This window comes from Belonocnema kinseyi, chromosome 2, assembly GCF_010883055.1.
Source record: "Belonocnema kinseyi isolate 2016_QV_RU_SX_M_011 chromosome 2, B_treatae_v1, whole genome shotgun sequence".
Taxonomy (NCBI): Eukaryota; Metazoa; Arthropoda; class Insecta; order Hymenoptera; family Cynipidae; genus Belonocnema; species Belonocnema kinseyi.
In genome coordinates, this window is record NC_046658.1 from 85,988,054 (window position 1) to 86,008,317 (window position 20,264).

The 20,264-nt window shown below is 30.4% G+C and overlaps 2 protein-coding genes and 1 long non-coding RNA gene across 4 annotated transcripts in view; all 3 read right to left on the minus strand.

The window, feature by feature from the left end:
• Positions 1-1,188: 1,188 nt before the first annotated feature.
• LOC117167704 (zinc finger protein 320-like) lies at positions 1,189-3,247 on the minus strand. 2 transcript variants are annotated; one of them, XM_033352835.1, is made up of 3 exons: positions 3,030-3,247; positions 1,903-2,946; positions 1,189-1,812 (listed from the first exon to the last, which is right to left on the minus strand). In XM_033352835.1, the coding sequence occupies exons 2-3, from the start codon at positions 2,027-2,029 to the stop codon at positions 1,418-1,420; spliced, it is 522 nt and encodes a 173-aa protein (XP_033208726.1). In that variant the 5' UTR covers positions 2,030-2,946; positions 3,030-3,247; the 3' UTR covers positions 1,189-1,417. Both variants share the same exon structure in this region, with proteins under 2 accessions (XP_033208726.1, XP_033208727.1).
• A 1,480-nt stretch (positions 3,248-4,727) lies between these two features.
• LOC117167658 lies at positions 4,728-9,484 on the minus strand. The gene is made up of 3 exons (XR_004466419.1): positions 9,468-9,484; positions 6,600-6,707; positions 4,728-5,813 (listed from the first exon to the last, which is right to left on the minus strand). It is a non-coding gene; the product is annotated as an uncharacterized LOC117167658 (long non-coding RNA).
• A 919-nt stretch (positions 9,485-10,403) lies between these two features.
• The window catches only part of LOC117167319, a 13,270-nt gene continuing 3,409 nt past the window's right edge, over positions 10,404-20,264 (minus strand). The window contains exons 4-10 of the mRNA XM_033352157.1: positions 19,303-19,393; positions 19,049-19,225; positions 16,436-16,603; positions 16,202-16,346; positions 16,022-16,128; positions 15,849-15,923; positions 10,404-11,059 (exon numbers count right to left, since the gene is read on the minus strand). Of these exons, the coding sequence (XP_033208048.1) occupies positions 10,697-11,059; positions 15,849-15,923; positions 16,022-16,128; positions 16,202-16,346; positions 16,436-16,603; positions 19,049-19,225; positions 19,303-19,393 (1,126 nt within the window). The 3' untranslated portion in view covers positions 10,404-10,696. The remainder of the gene's footprint in view (positions 11,060-15,848; positions 15,924-16,021; positions 16,129-16,201; positions 16,347-16,435; positions 16,604-19,048; positions 19,226-19,302; positions 19,394-20,264) is intronic.

Sequence of the window (20,264 nt, forward strand, 5' to 3'; positions counted from 1 at the left end):
TTTGTTTAGAAAAATGGTACTCATTTATTGACACGTTTTGTTTATTGAAGCAATTTCGAGCAAGAAAAAACTCCTCAGGAAAAAAATTTGGAGAAAGGTGTGATAAATTTTGTTGGAAAGTTTCATAGAAAAATATTCAATAGTTTAGGAGCAGTAGTGATTTTATTTTGTAACAGAGCTCGCGTTTCCGAGTACCTATAACATGGGTACCACGTGACTCAGCGATTAGCCCCGGCAACTCGAGCGCTATCATAAACTAAAATCATTATTGCACCTAAACTATTAAATATTTTTCTATACAAATTTTCAAAAAAAACTTTTTATTTTCTTTCTCTGAACTTTTGTCGCTAGAAGTTTTTGCCCTACTAAAAATTTCCTCGATAAACGATACGCTAAAAGACAAAAAAAAAACAACTTACGCCCGGCGACAAAAAAAAAACATTTTGCTAAACATCTTCAAGTTCTGATTGCTTTTATCGGTCGAAAGCACGAGTTGCAGTAAGAAAATAATTAAAACTCTTTTTTCCCAAGAAGCCAGTTTTTTAAAACTTTAATTTGGCAAATAAAAATCTACAACTTCTTTTTAAGCAGACAAAGATGCGCAATAAAAACTAACATCCAGATATACCCTTCAAAAATTAAAATTTTAACATTTTATTTTAAACTTCCAAGAGACTTTGTTTTTCCAAAGGAAACCTGTATGTACCGTTATTTCATCCGGGCTTTAATTGTTATTAATTTTATAAGAAATGCTGAACATAAGATACCTTCAACGATTTCTTCCTTAATATCAATATTATCATCCTCGATGTATTCAACCTTGAAAGTCCGATCGATGGCTTCCGAACAATTTTGAAAGAAAAAGCCAGTTGCATGTTTTTTCTGATGTTTTGAAAAGGGTATTTGATATTGATAAGCGCCACCTTTCGCTTTTTCTCTTCCTTTCTTTGAAGCACACCTCGAATCTGAAAAAAATTATAAAAATTATAAACATATAATAAAACTTTTCATTATTAAAATGTGTCCTACGCCACAATGTTAGATTTTATACTTCGAAGAATAAAACGATTGTGTAGTAAATTTCGCATCAAAAGAAATAATCTAAAATCTAGAAAAAAATTTTTATTACATCTGTTATTTTAACAAACTTTCACTTAACTTGTATAAGGGACAATGATTATTGGAATAATGAATACAACTGATTTTAAATTAGCATGTAATATATTGATTCGAAAGTCTTTCTTTTTGTAGGATGATATTTGTGTTATAACTTTCTGGCGCCTAGAGTGGAGGCCCTCTGAAGATCGCTTCAATTAAAGGGTTCAGGGATCTCTTCACTCCGGGTGCCAGAATGTAATAATCGGTTATTTGATCCGGGTCATCAATTACAAAAAATGGTGTTTATTGATATGCTTCCTTATGTTTGACTTAAATTATTCTTTTTAGCCATACAAAAGTACTTTTTATGCCACATCAATTTATATTTCTGGATGAATCCGTTTCCACATTCGTCACATTTGTGTTTCGCTTCTGACTTAATCAGGGGATTTTGGTTTGAATGTTTACGACTGATGTGACGATTAAGGTGGCTCTTATTGTGCGATATATAAATACAAAAAGGACATGTCCATTTGGGTATATAGAGTGTGTCGTGCTCGCAACGCTCATGCTGCATCATAGTACGTTTATATTTATATATTTTTCCGCATTTTTCGCATTTGTATTTCTTCAAGCCTTCGGTCTTTGATTCTTGAATTTTAGATACGCACTCTCCATTTTTTTCTTGTACTGAAAATTCCTTCAAAGAATTCCCTGGAATGTAAACGTGATTAAAATATAGTTTGCAAGTTTGAATTTTTTATCAATTAAGATATTTCCTTTATACGAAGAATTAGTTTATACCTTCATTTATTTCTTCCTTGATATCTATACTTTCGATTTCGATGCATTCCGTTTCATAAGTCCGATAAACGGTTTCAGGATCATTTTCAGTCTTGATATCAGTCGCGAGTAATTTCTGAGTTTCCATTTGTTGTCTTGTAGAAACTAGATCATACCCTTCATGATATTTTGAAAAACTACCTTCTGGTCTTCTTCTTACTTTCTTTGAAGTACTTCTCGGAACTAAAAAAATGTACAATTAGAAATTTATATGGAATTTAAGTATTTCATATCTCGGAATGTTAGCCTTTTTACTTCTGAGGACAAAAAAATCATGCAGGGGATTCTGTACCAATCTGAAATTCAAAAGAAAGAGTTTAAAATCTAAAAAACATTTTTTTATTAATACAATATTTCGAGTACATTTGTTATTTTAACAAACTTTCGCTTAAATTTTTATAAGGGACAAGAATTATTGGAATTAGAACTTTTGCACACCAATTGAGGGCTTGGATCAAAGAATCGGTTCTAACTTTCTGGCGCATATGGTGGGGGCCCTCTGAAGACCGCTTCAATTAAAGCGGTCCGGGGTCTCATCAATCCGGGCGCCAGAATGTTATAACCGGTTCTTTGCTCCGGGCCCTCAATTTCGAAAAATTGTCTTTATTGATATGCTTCCTTATGTTTGACTTAAGTTATTCCTTTTGGCCATACAAAAGTACTTTTTATGACACATCAATTTATATTTGTGGGAGTATCTGTTTCCACAATCGTCACATTTGTATTTCGCTTCAGACTTAACGAGGGGATTTTGGTTTGAATGTTTACGACTGATGTGACGATTAAGATGGCTCTTATTGTGCGATATATAAATACAAGAAGGGCATTTCCATTTGGGAACATAGAGTGTGTCGTGTTCGCAACGCACATGTTGCATCAAAGTACGTTTATATTTATATATTCTTTCGCATTTTTCGCATTTGTATTTCTTCAAGCCTTCGGTCTTTGATTCTTGAATTTTGGATAAAGGATCTTCTACAAATTCATTCGAAGAACTCCCTGGATCTAAAACGTGATTAAAATATAGTTTGCACGTTTTTATTTTTCATCAATTGAGATATTTCCTTTATACGAGGAATTAATGTTACCTTCAATTATTTCTTCCTTGATATCTATACATTCGATTTCGATGCATTCCATTTCGCAAGTGCGATCAGTGGCTTCCGAATCATTTTCAGTCTTGAGAACAGTCGCGAAAAATTTCTCAGTTTCCATTTGTTGTCTTGTAGAAACTAGAGCATGATCTTTATGATGTTTTGAAAAACTACCTTCAGGTCTTCTTTTTACTTTCTTTGAAGTACTTCTCGGAACTAAAAAAAAAAATTTAATTAGAGATGCATATAGTAGAACCAATCACAATTTAAATATTTCATATGTCGAAATATTAGCCTTTTTACTTTTGAGGACAAAAGAATCATGCTATAAATTCTACACCAATCTGAAATTCAAAAGAAAGAGTCTAGAATTTATAAACATTTTATTTATTTAAACAATTTTTTCCATACATCACACTTCTTAATTATAAATTTCATTCTGATCGAAGAATGTGCATTTTAAAGTTCTCACATTAAGCAACCGTCCATAAACTAAATTACCAGTTTTTGGCTATTTTGACCCCCCCCCCCCACCAAAAAGAAGTAATTAGAAATATAAAAATATCAGAGTTCACGGTCCAAAATCCTTTTAAAGCAGGGGAAACAGGACGATTCTTGTAAATAACATTAATGGAGGTACCGTATTGAAATCAACAGAAAACGCTTTAAATAATAATTAATACTAATAAAAAATTAATTAATTTCAAGAAAACAGTTTTATTTATTTTTTTAAATAATTGATATTTTAATCTATAAAGAAAAATTTCCCACCAGGAAGATTAATTTTCTACTAAATAGATGAATTTTCAGAAAAAAAATTACTTTTAATTAAAAAAATAGTCGAATTTTTAACCAAGAAGATGAATTTTGGAACAAAATAGTTGAATTACCCACCAAAAGTATGACTTTTCTGCCAAGAACAGTAAAGTTTTATCCAAAAAGACAGTCTCAACAAAATTCCCGAATTCTGAAACAAAAAAGACGAAATATCTGAATTTTTAACCAGGAAATATGATTTTTTAAACCAGCAAAAATAATTATTTTCTACGAAATAATTAATTTTGCAAATAAATAGTTTAATTTTCAACTAACATGTTGAAACTTCTACTCAAATAGTTGTATTTTCAACAAAAAAAAAACAAGAATTTTCAACTAAATAATTGAATTTTAAAATAAAATTATGAATTTTCACCCAACAAAAATAATTAGTTTGTTACAAAGGAGTTCGGCTTTAAATAAACCAGTTCAAGAAGATTAATTTTCTACTAAAAAAGAAGAATTTTTAATAAAATACATGGATTTTTAACCAAATAATTACATTTTAACTACAAAAGATCAATTTTTAATTAAAAATATAAATTTTTACCCATGAGTAGAATAGCTAAATTTTCAGTGATAAAATTCTATTCTCCACCAAAAAACAACTCATTTTTAACTCAAATTATATGAATTGACACAAAAAATAAGCGCTCAAAAAAGATTGCAATATTCAACCATATACTTGAATTTAAAACCAAAATCATAATTTTCTAACCAAGAAGGTTCATTTTTTATCAAATAAATATGAAATTTTAACAAAATACGCGAATTTTTAACCAAATAGTTGAAATTTCAACCAACTGTCAAATCTTCAGGTTTAAAAAAGAAATGAAGCAAATTTTCAATAAAATAGCTCAATTTGCAACCAAATAGTAGAACTTTTAACCAAACCATATAAATTTCAAACTAAAAATATAATAATAGATTGTATCAAGTCTAAAATATAAAAATGAGTTTCAAACAAGTTATTATATAACCATCAGGATATTTAATAAACTTTATCTAAATTCTTAACGTTACAACCCCCCCCCCCTTCAAATTGTTAATAGAGTTTATGGACGGTCCCTAAGCCTAGAAACACCATAAGAATATTTTATATTATTTCGAATATTATTGACGTATATACATATATATGTTATTTTAATAATCTTTATCTTAAACATTAAACTTGAATTGTTGTTTTATTTTCTTTAAACTACATGTAATATGTGTAGAACAATCCGAATTGGCTAGTTTATTTACTAAATTATAATCATTTATTCAATTAGACAATCAAATTCCCTTCATTGAGAAACCGAATCATAGAATCGATTATAACATTCTGGTGCTTAGAGAGAGAGGGGGGGGCACTTAAATTCAAGCGAAGAGGGGCCTTTTCACTCTGAGCGCCAGAAAGTTTCCGGTTCTTTGATCGTTGTCCTCAATTATGTTATTGTCATCTTTAATAAATTGGAAATGAAAACATTTTCAACTTCGCATTACAGCCTATCCAGAAGATTACTCTTGAAATATAATAACTGGAATAAGGAACGAATAAAAAATCCCTTTTAGAATCCAGCGATTACATGAATGACGAATGTGGCTTCTGATTACACACATATTGCTTATGTCTCAGCAAAGTGTGTTTATGGACATAACTGTTTCCACATGTGTCGCATACATATCTCGCTTCTGGCTTTCCAGGAAAAATTTTTAAATGTCTAGAACTTATGTGACGAAGTAGATGGCTTTTCTCTTTGGCCACGTAACCGCAAAAATCGCAAATGAATTTGGAAAAGGAAAGTTCGTCGTGTTCGATATGCTCATGTCTGAGTAAATTACGTCTCCAAGCATACGTTCGTGGACATTTTTCGCATTTGTATATCCCTTTTATCCCCTTAGGCTCATTCTTTGATTCTGGAATTTTCGTTGCATTATTTTTGTTTCCCTTTAGTCCTCCAACTTTCTTCTTAAAACTCGCTGAAACAAAAACGTAATTAAAATTTAATTTGATATTTTTTATTTTTAATCACGATATTTTATTATGATGTCTGTCTGGGAAGTAGCCGACCGTGTGTTTGAAGTTTGTACCTAGTTCTGATATTGTCAAAAAGACGTGGACACATTTCGGAGTGGCAGAACAAACCGAACAAATAATGTTCGGAAACCATCGTTATGAATCGGAAAGTATATGGTGATTTGGCTATGCGTGATACTTGCTCTGGCAGGCCCGCAATGGCCAAATCACCTTAAAAGGTCGAACGAGGAAAGTGTTGTGCAGAATCAAGATAAAAAAACAAGAAGTCCTAAAAAAGGAACGTAACGTAGTAAGAAGAAAACTAGCTAATTTGTGGATAAGTGATTTATAGGCCCTTTACCACGACCAAGCATCTGCCCATTTAACGCAACTTATTCATCAATTTCTGGCAAAACACCAGAAATTGTTGAATAAGTTGCAAAAAATGGACCAGAAATTGGAAAAACACCTCGCACAATTTCGGCAAACCCCATACAGTCCTGACATGTCTCTTGTGATTCACGTTTCCCAAATTAAAGTATCCGCTAAAAAAAAGCGATTTCAAGACGAAAAGAAAATAAAATAGAATTCGCAGATGTAACTATTAGCTATTCTCAAAGGTAACTTTAAGGAGAGCTTTCAAAAATGGGAGGATCTTTGGAAGAAGATTGTGGTTTCCGAAGGGGAGTAGTTTAAACGGCATATCATCCTCTTTCTAGACAGACCTAGTATTATACAGCTGAAGTTACCTTGAATGATTTCTTCACTGACGTTTGCGCAATTGATATATTGAACCTTGTAAGGCAGATTCGTGTCCCACTTCGATTCGACAGAGTAATTTGTTGTACTTAGTGGATCTGAAAACAAATTAAAATCATGAAAAATGCATGTACGAACTGGATATAAAATTTTTAATATTCTGTATTTATCGCTTTTACATTAATAAGGATATCCTACTTTGCACAATGAGGAAGACAGGAAAAGACAAAGTGATCATGCAGAATTCTGATGCAATTCAAAAAGAAAAGAAAATGTCTGAATCGTTAACAAATTATTATTTTATTAATAAACTTTTGTACATATTTTATAAAAACTTTTAGCCAGTCTTAAATACTATAATTAATAAAAATACAATTTAAAAAATTCAAGATGGAAAATAGTTCAACGTTAGAATTTAAAAATGCTCACGTTTAAATTCATATATTTTTCTGCCTTCCAGTATCTTCGATTTTTTTAATATGTATTTGAATAGTCTCCTGCCTTTTTTTTTTGCTTAACCTGTTAAATTTTGTTATATGATGTATTTTTATTAGTTAAAAACTCTTAGATGTTTAAAACAGAGTATTTTGCCAATCTTCTGTGCAGTTTTTTCATCAGAGTGACCTACAATACCAGAAAAAATTGTAACTTTTGAAAAATTTCTTTGGATTTCGTTTATTGCACAAGTTTTTTTTTAAATTGTGCATTAACCAAATACAAAAAACGTGTTTTACGCTTTTCCAAATAATTCTAAAGGTACTATAAAAAATTGACCCTTTATTTTTTGATACAAATTACAAATTCGACATAAATTAAAATTATATAAAATTTCTTAACTTCAAAGTTCATACGTGACTTGAAGATACTGATAAAAATTTCAGGATATTATCTACGACTCTGCCGTTTCCAATCTTAAAAGTAAATTTGTCTACGACAGAAATAGTTAAAACCGGGGCTTTCGTATGAAACCGGTTTTTAATTAAATAACTATATTTAAAGGTAACTTATTTTTTCAAAATTGAAACCAGTAGAGTTGCAGTAAATGTTATTCCCGAAAAAATAATCCATGTTTTTCAAATTGGTAATGAGCGTCCGTGAAAAAATTCAGTTACAAACACTATTCTTTACACCATTTTTTTCGTAAGTTTAAAACTTTTTTTAACCCCTTCGTTGGCATTGACGCAAAATGCATCAAAATTTTCCGTGCCCTGTGTGGCATTGACGCAAAATGCGTCAATCCTCTTTTCTCTTATTTAACTTGCTCCGATTTTGCATTCAATCTTACTCGGAGGTTTTTGGGGTTACTAAATCCGAATCTGAAGTCAAAATTAAAAATTCAAAGTTTCAAAATGGCTGAATCAGAATTTGAAGTCAAAATTCCAAAATTTTAAATGGCGGATATTTTTGTTCGGCTTTTTAAATTCTGACTTCACTTTCGGGTTCAGCGACCCCAGAAGCCCATAAGTACCAAGGTTTATCCAAATTGAGCCATTTTTTTATTTTCGCCCGCAATATTGGATCCGCCATTTTGGATTTCCGAATTTTGACTGCATATTCGGCTTCAGCGACCCCAAAAACACCAGGATACAAATTTTCAGGATAACAAATTTTCTTACCATTTTGGGTACATTCGTCGAATTCTCTCTGCCAACAAAGGGGTTAAATAACTTTTTTCTTTCACAAGACTTGACTGATAATATTCTTTCAATTCTTAAACTCATAGAAAACTTTTTTCCTTAACCATATGCTTAGTTACTTTTTCTATGAAATAGCAAACTTTGTTTTCGAGTGTAACTATTTAAGCAAACTTTGCACTTAAGTTTAGCTCGTAGCTTATCGCAATTTGCCAAATTTTTGCGATTGACATGACTATAAAGATGAATACCATGTTTTTCCGTATAACTACAAAAATTCAACTTAAATTGAAAATATTTATCGTATTTTTGACGTTGATGTTCAAGCAAAGTGCATTTCCATGCATAGATTCTGTCGTATTGGCCACACTTGTATTAATTTTCGGCTTTGTTCTTTGATTCTTGAATTTGCGACTTCTACTGCTTCTTCTTTATTTGTCCGGAACTTAAAAGGTGAATAAAAATCAATTTGAAGACATTTTAAATTTTTTATTGGGATACACCATTGCCGTAAAACGGGGATAATTTCACGAAGTGTTAAATTTTTTGGTTGAAAAAACGATTAAAAAACCTGCAGAACACGAAGACTAGGTCAAATAGTCCCTAACAAAATTTCCATCGAAATCGACCCTACTCTTTTGATTACATGCACATCCCGACTGACCTGACGACCCTAATTTGTAGGATTCCTGTAAATTGAAGACAAAAATCACACAAAAACGATCTGTCAGTCAGTCACTTATGTCAGTCAACGCCTATCGAAATTAGTGGACCCTAAAGTAGGTAGAGGGAATTAAAGGGCTAGAATCGAGTTCGACGAAGATTTATTGGGGGCTATGTCACCTAGCTATCGTGACTGACACGGTCAGTCACGGCAGTCATAGTGAATAACATCACCAGTCATGACAGTCACAGTGACTGACACCAACAGTCATGGAAGTCATCGTGACTAACACTGACAATCGTAAAAGTCGTCGTGACTGACACTGTCAGCCATCAAATTCACCGTGGCCGACACTATCATGTCAGCCATCATGACTGCCACTTTGAAACATGTTAGTCAACGACCGAATTCTGGTGAGCCCTGCTGTAGGAGTGGAGAACAGGAATACTTTGTATTTCATAACTTGGTATTGTTTTATTTGAATGGAAAGCGGGTATACCTCTTTACCCCACAAGTCCCGCTTAGCCCTGTGTTACACTACTTTGAGGATGGAATTTTACCTTAATTTATTTCGTCCTTGATATCAAGACGTTCGACTTTAATATATTTATTTTGACACGACAGATACGTGGCCCACAAATCGACGGCTTTATTATCTGAAAACAAATTCTAAAGATTGTATATGTACATTAAAAGTAGATATTTTAATATTTTATTTCCCAGAATACTAATTTTTCTAGTTAGGAGGGCATAATAAGTAAGAACTTATGTGTCGTACAGTTCTAAATCAATTTGAAATTCAGAGAGTGTGCCTGAAATTTATAAATATTATTTTATTAGAATTTTCCAATAATAATAATTATAACCGTAGAATAAGAAAAGGGGTTTATCAGAGAATAAAATTTGTAAACCTACTATGCTTCTTTTTCATATGATAATTTCAGTAATAAAAGAAAAATCAAGCATCTCATCATCACCATTCAAGAACATACATAGAACACAATTTCGAAAAACTGTCTGAAACTAAAAGTTGATTAAAATTCACTATCTATTATTATTAAATTCATTATTTTTTGTGGACTTTTTTTGCTATGAAGTTACCTTTGATGACTTCTTCCTTGATTTCGACGTTTTTAATCGATTTTCTGAATTTAATGCTTTTAGAGAAATTATGCCTTTTCCTTTTGGTTGTATTCTTAGGATATGCCAATTTTTACAATCAGTTCGTCCTCATTTTTTTGGTGAAATTATTTCCTTGATCTGAAAAAATTTCGTGTTTTGTTAGTTACCTATTTCTCACAAATACGATTGTATGTATAATTGAAAGGTAGTAAGAAACACGCAGAAATAATTTTTTCTTCTTCTAAATTCCGATTTGAGTCATAATTTTATTAATTTATTTATCTCTATTACACCAAAACGTACAAATTTAACTTATTTAATTAATCGTTTAATTTTACAACGAAGTGAATATACAGCTAGAAACTAATGAATACATTTTTTATTTTCTCAAGAGATGATTCATGATTATTCTCGTTTAAAGATGCAAACTTATTTATAAAAGCTTACAAGACTATCTTCTTTTTCCTTTTCTTGAAAAAAAGCGTTGAAAAAATTTGAATAAAATATGTTCAAATCTGTCATATAATAAAGAATAGAAAACATGGATCGCGCTTTAAAATCTACTTTACACTTGTGAACTAAAACTTAAAATGATCTTTTGATAAAGTTTTTAAACGAAAATAAACTTTCGCAATTGATGGGCCGGATCCTTAAATTCTTAGTCAATTTAGGACCCAAATATGAATTCTTCAGAAGCAATTTTGTCGAGCTTTAAATTACTCAAGTTGACATGTAAAGATGTGACAACACCACGAGCCTTGGTCCCCAAATCATACACGTAACTCTCAATAAAGTTATAAAAGATCTGAAGTCCTGCCGGGTAGCATATTTTCAGAGCAAAATAAACCTTAAAAAGTAAATCAAAAGCAGTCACGGGATTGTTATTACGAGGTTTGATGAGCCAACCATCTCCTTGCACAAAGTACGAATTTCTGCCATTTTCTTCCTGCGTACAAACAATGTACGGTGGTATTATTATGCTACCTGTAGCACTTGCTTCCTGGATGCTCTGTGGTAAAGGTGTCCCCGCCTAAGAAAAAAAATGCATTATAAATTATGCATTAAAAATGCGTTATCTATAAATGAGGTCACGCCATTATTTTTATTTACTGTCTCCTCACTAAAAATTGTATTTAAAGAGAAAAATTTTGCGAATTGATACACTCCTTTACCAAGTGCGTAACGTTCTTTTTTATTGAAAATTAAAAGGTTTCGTTGAACGTTCAACTGTTTTGTTAAAATTTGATGTCCTTCCTGAACAAAAAATTCTTTCTTGGTTGCAAACACTCCATTACACGCGCTGCATCTGACAGATACATAGTTGAGCGGTAGGCATCACTCGTTAGGCTCATAGAGTGGGGCGTCGTCCTTCTCCCTCCAAATCATCACGCTCGCATTACTCAACAGTTTGACTAAAGCAGCCCTGTGCATCTCTCAATATTTCAGATCTTAATCCTATATAATGATGAAAAATAATTGTTCTAATTGCTATCCCTAAACTTTTATCATTATACATATATAATATAAAAAAATGTTCACGAAATTATTTTTATCATTTATTAATATAAATATTATTTATTGTCTTTTCAGAAATAGAAAGGACTATTTTTAAATTCGTATTGCAATCCAAATCTTACATTTCACTTTAGCCAGTTTATTGGGTGACATTTAAATTCATGTCCCATGCCCTACAATGCAAAAACAAGGAGTGATGGGACATCTAACGCCGCGCTAGAGCTAAAACTCAGTGTTTTCTTATTTATAGATTTAATATGGCGGCAAAAAGACAGTTTTATCTCAATGAACCGGATGACATCCACCTAATTCACGAACTTCTACTAGATGGCTGTTACATGAGTGATGACGGACAAGACATCAAGATGATGAAGAACGTCCTCGTCCTTCCGTTTCAGGGCCATCGAACCTCATCCCAGAAGTTTCTGAAAAGGACCTTGACTCTGATGAAGAAGAGATTGAAGAACGGGAAGAGAACTGTAACACTGAAGAAAGTGATTCCGACGCATCAACTGACAGTGAAGATAACGAGACCTTTTTTGTTTGCCGCAGAAAGCAGGGAAGAAAGGCAATTGACTCGATTTCATGAAAAAGGACTCCATATCCAAAAAGAAGAGGGGCAAGCACAACTTAACAAAAATAATCCCAGGCCCGATTGGCAGAGGAAAGGGGACAAAAACCATTCTAGAATCGTGGGCTTGTTTATTTGATGACAGCCTCCTTGAAATGATTGTATTGTTCACTAACCAATACATTGACAGCATCCAAGATAGATATTCACGTGGCAGAGAAGCTAAACACACTGAAAAACCCGAGATCAGAGCATTTATTGGCCTTCTCTACATTGCTGAAACTTATAAAGCAGGGAAATTTAACCTTACAGATTTATGGGCTAGTGATAGATTCGGGATTGAGATATTCCGCCTCACCATGGGTATCAGCAGGTTCCGTTTCTTACTTCAAACTCTCAGATTCGATGACAGGCGAACCAGAGAAGAGCGAAAAGCGCAAGATCGTTTTTCCCCGATCAGAGATATTTTAGAAAAAATTATCAAGAACTGTAAAGAGTGTTATCATGTTGGAGAAGTTGTCACCATTGATGAAAAATTGGGGGCTTTTAGGGGTAGGTGCCCCTTTATGCAATATATGCCATCTAAGCCAGCTAAATATGGCATTAAAATATTTGCTGCCGTTGATTCAAGTGTGTCTTATACACGTAAAATGGAAATATACGCAGCAAAGCAACCTGATGGCCCTTTCCAAGTCAGCAATAAACCTGTGGATGTCGTTCAACGTCTGGTTACTCCTCTTCGTAACTCAGGTCGCAATGTCACTGTCGACAATTGGTTCAGCGACATTACTCTCCTTCGCACCCTGCAAACAAATTACGGTCTATCCTGTGTGGGGGCTCTGAAAAAAAATAAATGGCAAATCTCGAAAAAAATGAAATATTTGAAAAATAGAAAGGCGCACCCCAGTATTTTTTCATGCAATAAAGAAGGCACTATGGTGTTATATATGCCACAAAATAAGAAGAATAAAAAGAATGTGCTTTTGATCTCTAGTATGCATTTGGATTGAGCGACTGATGAAGAAAGTCGAGAGAAAAAAAAACCGGAATGAATTACTTATTATAATCAACATAAAATTGGTGTGGACATGGTGGACAAAATCTGCTCAGCGTGCAATGCCCAAAGAGGCACGAGAAGATGGCCAATGGTGGTATTTTATACAATTCTAAATGTTGCTGGTATCAAAAGCCAAGTAATTTGTCTGGGGAACAAACAAAACGTGCCAACTCGCCGAGTTTTTCTTCGCAAAATGGGAAATGAGCTCATCAGAGATCAGTTGATTATTCGATGATGCCGATAAACGAAAGCGCTGCCAAATTTCATGGGACAATGAAAATAAAAAGACAAGACTCACACCAACTATACGTGCTATGAATGTGACCAATATTTATGCCTGCAGAACTGCGACTATTTTTGTGTTGGTGGCGGTAGACTTGATTATGACAGTAATGAAAATGGTTCACAATGAAATTCTCTAAAAGCAAGGGGTTGTTGCGGATATTTTCTTTGCTTTTGTGATATTTTAATTACTTACTTCGATTAAAGAGTAAAGATATATTGTCTTTTATATTTATGGTCTCGTTAATTTTCTGTACACCTTTTTACCTAGGAAATGCGACAAATTTAGTTTAACTATTTATTTTTTCAATTAACCGATTGCGTATCTCACAGATACGACGCGTGTTTTGGTGTTCCACCAGGGGGCGCGTGTAATGGAGTGTTGAAAAATTAATTGTTTGTTTGAAATTGTAATTATTTTCATGGAAATTAAAAAATTTTGTTAAATCATCCCATATGCGTCAACGTTTGTTACTTTGAAGCTTTGTTGAAAATTCAAATCTTGGGTGGAAAATTGAACTATTCGGTTAAAAATGAACTTTTCTGGTGAAAACTAAACTTTTTGTAGAACATTCAAGAGATTGGGTGAAATTTTGTTTCCTTTTTTACAAAAAATTCTTTCTTGGCTGGTAACTCATCTTTTTTCGCTCAAAAATTTATTATTTGGTTAAAAATTAAATTATTTTGATGAAAATTCAAAATTTTTGTTAAATATCCCTTTTGCTTGAAAATGCAAATGTTTTTTTTTAACATTTAAATATTTGGTTATAAATCAACTTTTCTGTAGAAAATTCAACTATTCGCTTGAAATTTTATTTACTTCTTGGTGGAAAAGTCTTCCTAGGCTAGAAATTCATCTTTTTAATGGATTTATTGGTTAAAATAGTAATTATTTTAATGAAAATTCAATTTTGTGACAGTCATACTTTTTGGTTTACCATTAAATTGTTTTATTGAAAAATCAACTATTTAGTACAATATTGAACTATTCAGTAAAATATGAACTGTTTTGACAAAAATTCATCTGTTTTGTAGAAAACTCAATAAACTGGATAAAATTTTGTTTTGTTCTTGTCAAAAAATTCTATCTTGGTTGAAAATTCATTCATTTTTGGTTGAAAATGTAATTATTCTCATGAAAATTCAACAATTTTGTTCAATTCGTCCTTTTTGCTTGAAATACACATTTTTTGTTGGACATTCAAAAATTCATCTTTCTTGGTTGAAATTGTAATTATTTTAAAGAAAATTCAACAATTTTATCCCAAAGTCATACATTTTGTTTTAAAATTCAATTGTTTTGTTGAAAATTCCAAAAATTGGGTGAACTTTTAGTTCCTTCTCGACAAACGAATTCTTTCTCGGATGAAAACTTTATTATTTGGTTGAAAATTCAACTTTTTTATTGGAAATTTAACAATTTTGTTAAAAAGTCCTTTTTTTTCGCAAATTCAATTTCTTTCTTGAAACCAAAAAATTCTTTCTTAGTTCAATTTCATCTCTCTTGGTAGAAATTTTATATTTTTGTGTTAAAAATGCAATTATTTCCTTCAAAATTATTCTGCTTTGGTTAAGAATTCAACTACTTTAATGAAAATTCATCTTCTTTGATAAATAGAAAAATCATTTGGTAGAAAAGTTAAATACTTTGATGTAAATTCAAAAATTTGTTAGAAAATTGAACTATTTTGTTAAATATAACTTTTTTTGACAAAAAATTAAACTCTTACGGTCGAAATTTAATAGTTTTGTGTTAAAAATACAATTGTGTCTTTAATAATTAATCTGTTTTGGTTAAGGATTCAACTATGTGATTAAAAACTCACCTTTGCGGTTGAATTGAACTATTTTGATTTGAAACTAAAATGCTTTTTGATAGAAACATCATATATAACATTCTTGCTTCAAAATGTCTCTTTTCTAATTAAATTTCAATTCTTGATGGGACATTTCAATACTTTGTAAAAAAATATATTTATTTTGTTTAAGATTCATCACTTTAGTTAAAAATTAATCTATTTAGTTGAAAATCTAAATATTTTGTTCAAATTTTCTTCATTCGTTGAAGATTTATTCCAGTTATAGTACAAAAATTATATATTTTTTTATTTAAACATATTCGTCTTTTTGGTTTGAAACTTTATCTCTTTTGGTAGAAATTTAATTTTTTGGGTTTGTGGGCTCTACTATTTTATTGAAAATTTGTTATTTTTTGGTTCAAAATTAACTTTTTCAACTAAAAATTTTACTTGATATAAAATCCATCTTTTTAGTTCAAAATTGAACTACTCGCAATTGACCATTTAGAATTTTTAATTTCTTAACTCTTAAAATTTGAAAGGCCTAAATTTATTGCGCATTTTATAATATTTCGATTATTTAAAAAGTACTTACAAATCGAACCAAAAAGGTACTGGGAACATCAATTTTCTCCTTTTCTATCATTTCTGCTTCCTCCGAACTTCTTTGCTAGAATTATATTAAAGAAAATACAATAAAAACGATAATTTCAACAAAAAGTCAACGCTGAAATTGACTAGAAAATAATTTAATATTTTTCATCTTACCCTCTTTTTTCCTTTCATCTTTCCTTTTCCCTTATCGCCTTGTTGTGCCAGCATTGCATTATTTATTCGCAGCAAGTCCGCAAGAATAAACAAGGCCCGGAGATTTACTGAAAAATTGAAAGTTTAAAATACAGAGCAAATTCCAAAAATATATTTCAGCCGATTCAAGGTTTATCTTACCATCGGTGATGTTTTTTAAGCGATTGTATACATCCAGACGGTTCAATTTAGCGTATTCCAAAATTCGTGGACAATAATAGGACGGAAATCTGGCCAGAAAATTGACACTTTTCTCTTTAAAGAAATACCGAAATTCGTTATTAATCTGGAAAAAATTTTAATCAAAAATTAAATAATTCAAGGCTCAAAGACTATTCGCAAATTTAGAAGAAAGAAAGAAAAAATTATTCTTACCATTTCGCCATTGTAGTCTAATAATCGCGGATATTCATGTAAGATCTGTGAGATATTTGGGCTCTTTTTAATAATCCAGTCTCTCCGATTTTGTAGTGTTTCCTGTAAATGAGTGGCGATATTCTGTTTGTTGCTGTCCGAAGGATTTGTACACTTCATCCAAGCGATCTGAATCCAAAGGAAATTTGATCATTTCAGAATGGTGTCAATAGTAGCACATATTTTGAAAAACAGCATAAAATACAGGGTAGACCGGGAACTTTTTGAGACCAGAAAATGACTGGATTTATTTTTTTAACCAACAATATTAAAAATTTTTAGAAAAAAAATCTATCGAATCACTTGCAACATCACAACTTTTACATCGAACGATAGAATAAAATTTAATATAATTTCCATTTCAACTTCTTTTTTAATGTTATGTTCAGTCGTTAACTTTGTCAATTATGGAAACATTGAGCTCACAATGAATAGTTCTGAAATATTCTGCTTTGGTTGGAAATTAATTTTCTTAAGTGAAAATTGAATTGTTCAATTTTATGTTGAGAATTAATCTTTTTTTTTTTGAAAATGCATGCATTGAAAAGTTGTTATTTTTTTTTTGTAGGAAAAAAATTAATCCTTTTCATAAAAAATCAATTATTCCAATTTAAAATTCATCTCTGGTTGAAAATTAAGTTATTTTCTTAAAAATTCCTTTTTTTTTTGGTAGAAAATTAATTTTTTAAACTCAAAATTGAACTGATCGAGTTGAATACCTTTTCAATTAAGTTAAATATTAATCTATTTAGTTGAAAACTAATTTTCTTAACTTAAAATTTAACTATTCAGTTTTAGATTAATAATTTATCTAATTTCGTCGAAAAATAATGTATTTTGCTGAAAATTTCTCCTTTTCGGTAGAAAAGTGATTCTTTTTGGTCAAAAATTTAACTATTCCAGTCAAATATTCATAATTTTCTTTGAAAATTTATCTCTACTTAAAAATTGATATTTTTTTATGAAAAAGACAACTACTTGGTTAAAAGTTAAACTCGTTTGTTAAAAATTTTTTTTTTTTTAGTGAAGATTCATAATTTTAATTGATAATTCACCTCTTTAACTAAGAATTTAACTATTTTGTTAAAAATTCGTTTTATTTATGTTAGTGTTGAAGATTAATTTTTTTAACTGAAAATCGAATTACTGAATTTATGGTCGAAAATGTATCTTTTCGAGTATAAAATTCATAAATTTGGTTGATAATTTTCTTCTTTTAAAATATATCTTTTTGCTTAAAAATTCAACAGTTTGGTAGAAGCCTTTTTTTCTCTCTCGACGGCAAAATATTTTTAATTAAAAAATTCGTTTTTTCCTTGAAAATTAATTTTTGTAAGTTTAAAAACTGTTTCATTTTTTCGTTAAAACTGCATTTTGTTTGTTGAAAACTCGTCTTTCTGGGTAGAAAATTTATCTTCTTAGATGAAGAATAAACTACACACTTGAAAGTGGAACTAGTTAAAAGAAAATTATTTAAGTAGAGCAAGGATCAGCTCTGTCGTTAAAAATTATGTTTTTTACTTGAAAATTTAACTGATTCAGTTGAATATTCCATCATTTTAGTTCAATTTCGTTAACAATTAATTGTTTAACTCAAAATATAACAATTAAATTTTTCGCAGAACATTAGTTTATTTGAATATTAAAATGCATTTTCTTGACCAACAATTTAACTAATCAATTTTGGGTTAAAAATTTACCTAGTTTAGTTAAAATTAATCTATTTGGTTAAAAGTTCATCTCTTTGGCAGAAGATTCATCTTTTTGGTTGAAAATTGAAACCTCTACAAGTTCCTTAAATTTTAATTCCATTTTATTTACCACCTAAATTCCTCTAGACATTCATTGAAAATCCCTAAAATCCCTTCAAACCTTTGATACCATTTTTAAATCCCACACAAATTTTGAAATTTTTCATAAACTTATGAAAATATTTGAAAATATTTGAAAATATTGTACATTTTCCTAAAATTTGTAATCTCTTTTAAAATTACTGTAAATAATTTGGAAACTTTGAAATCCTCTGAAATCAGGCGAAACTTCTTCAAATCTTTCAAAATCTCTTGAAATCTTCGAAATTCTATAAAAATTCCTTCGAATTTTTAACATACTTTAAAATCTTTGAACGCCGATAAAATCCTTTCAAATAATCCCTGAAATAAATTAAAAAAATTCCTAGTAATCTGTTGAAATTTCGTGAAATATTTAGAAATTCCTTGGAAATTTGTTATATCCTTTCAATATCAATTTTTGGGGAGGCAGGTATGTTAAAAATAGCAAAAGAAAAAATCAAATCAAATAGGAGTTTAAAAAAGAATATCAGTGCTATTTTTTTTCAAAATAGTAGCAAGATATTTGCATTGTTAAAAAAATTTCAATAGAGGCGTAAGTTCGAAGTCTTTAATGCACATTTTGTTAAATAATAGAAATAACTTTAAATTTATATTAAATAAATATTTATAATAATTATTTATTTAAATACTTATTTTTTTTGGTATGCCCTTACCCTAATTGTAAAGAAAATTATATTCAGAGCTCCCGAAAGGTATATTTATGTAAATTAATAAAACAAACCTTTGAATCAAGTTCTTCTTGGGATAACAGGTTAATGTTAGGCGAAACCGGGGTTGTTTTGCCCGAATCAAGAGCTTTAGTTTTATATTTTTTCTGAGATGGACTAAGAGTTCTGCGAACATTCCATAGCCTGTACTCGATAAATCCTCGCCTCGTTTCTTCATCATAGTAGTGTTCCTAAAAATTTTGTATTCGTTATATTAAGTTTGTAATAACCGTTTTAATAATAATTAACAGTATCATAATATACTTACGTATCCTTTCTTAGTACGCGTATTTCTCAAAAGAGGAAATTCTGTAACGATTGCCTGTGCCAGGGCAACTTTTGCCTCGTCAGGAGGATAACTGCAAATAATGAGAAATAATTATTAGTTATTAATTAATGAATTAGTAATTAAACAGTAATTCTTAATTAATTCAGTCTTTCCTAGCAAAGTTTTATAGGCTGCCGAAAACTCAATTTTTCAACGCTAATCTATTTAATGTATTAAATTTCTGAAAATAAAACCAAGATTTATAATTTAAAAAAAGGTCCTCTTTTAAAAAAAAATCTAAAAAATCTCTGAATAGAAAAAAAAATGAAATGGATAATAATAAAAATAAAAAAGACGAAACAAATAAAAAAAAGAGAAGGAAGGAAATTTGTCAGTTACCTTCTCATTTTTCTTTCCTCTTTTTTTATTTTTATCCGAAGATTTTTTTGATGAGAGAAAATATATTTTTGTCAAATTGCAATGTGAGCAATTTACGCCGTTCGTCCAAATTTGGTCGTTGGATTTTTAATTTTATTTTCAAGAATTCCGTACATTAACTTGATTATTAGACGTTTAATAGGATTTTAAATTTTATTTTTTCTAATTTAAATCTTTTAAATTTTTATTAAACTTTTTTTAATTTGGTGACCTTGAACTGAAAGAATTTTCAGTATCAATCGTAGAATTTTTAATTTCAAACGTATGTACAAATTTGATCGATATTTCAAGCAAAAAACATTTTTGTTTGGCTTAAACCAAATTTTCAAAATTTTATTCGAGTTCCAAACAAATTATCGAAGAATGAACTTTTTCGTAAAGGAGCACGTTTTTTAAATATTGAACATTATTAAAAAATGCAATCCACAATTGAGACTCCGGATTCTATAACCACGCATAAAATTTGCCTGGCCGCTTCAGGCCGCTCGAGTTGGCCCCTGATGGCTTGAAAATCAGTTTTCGAA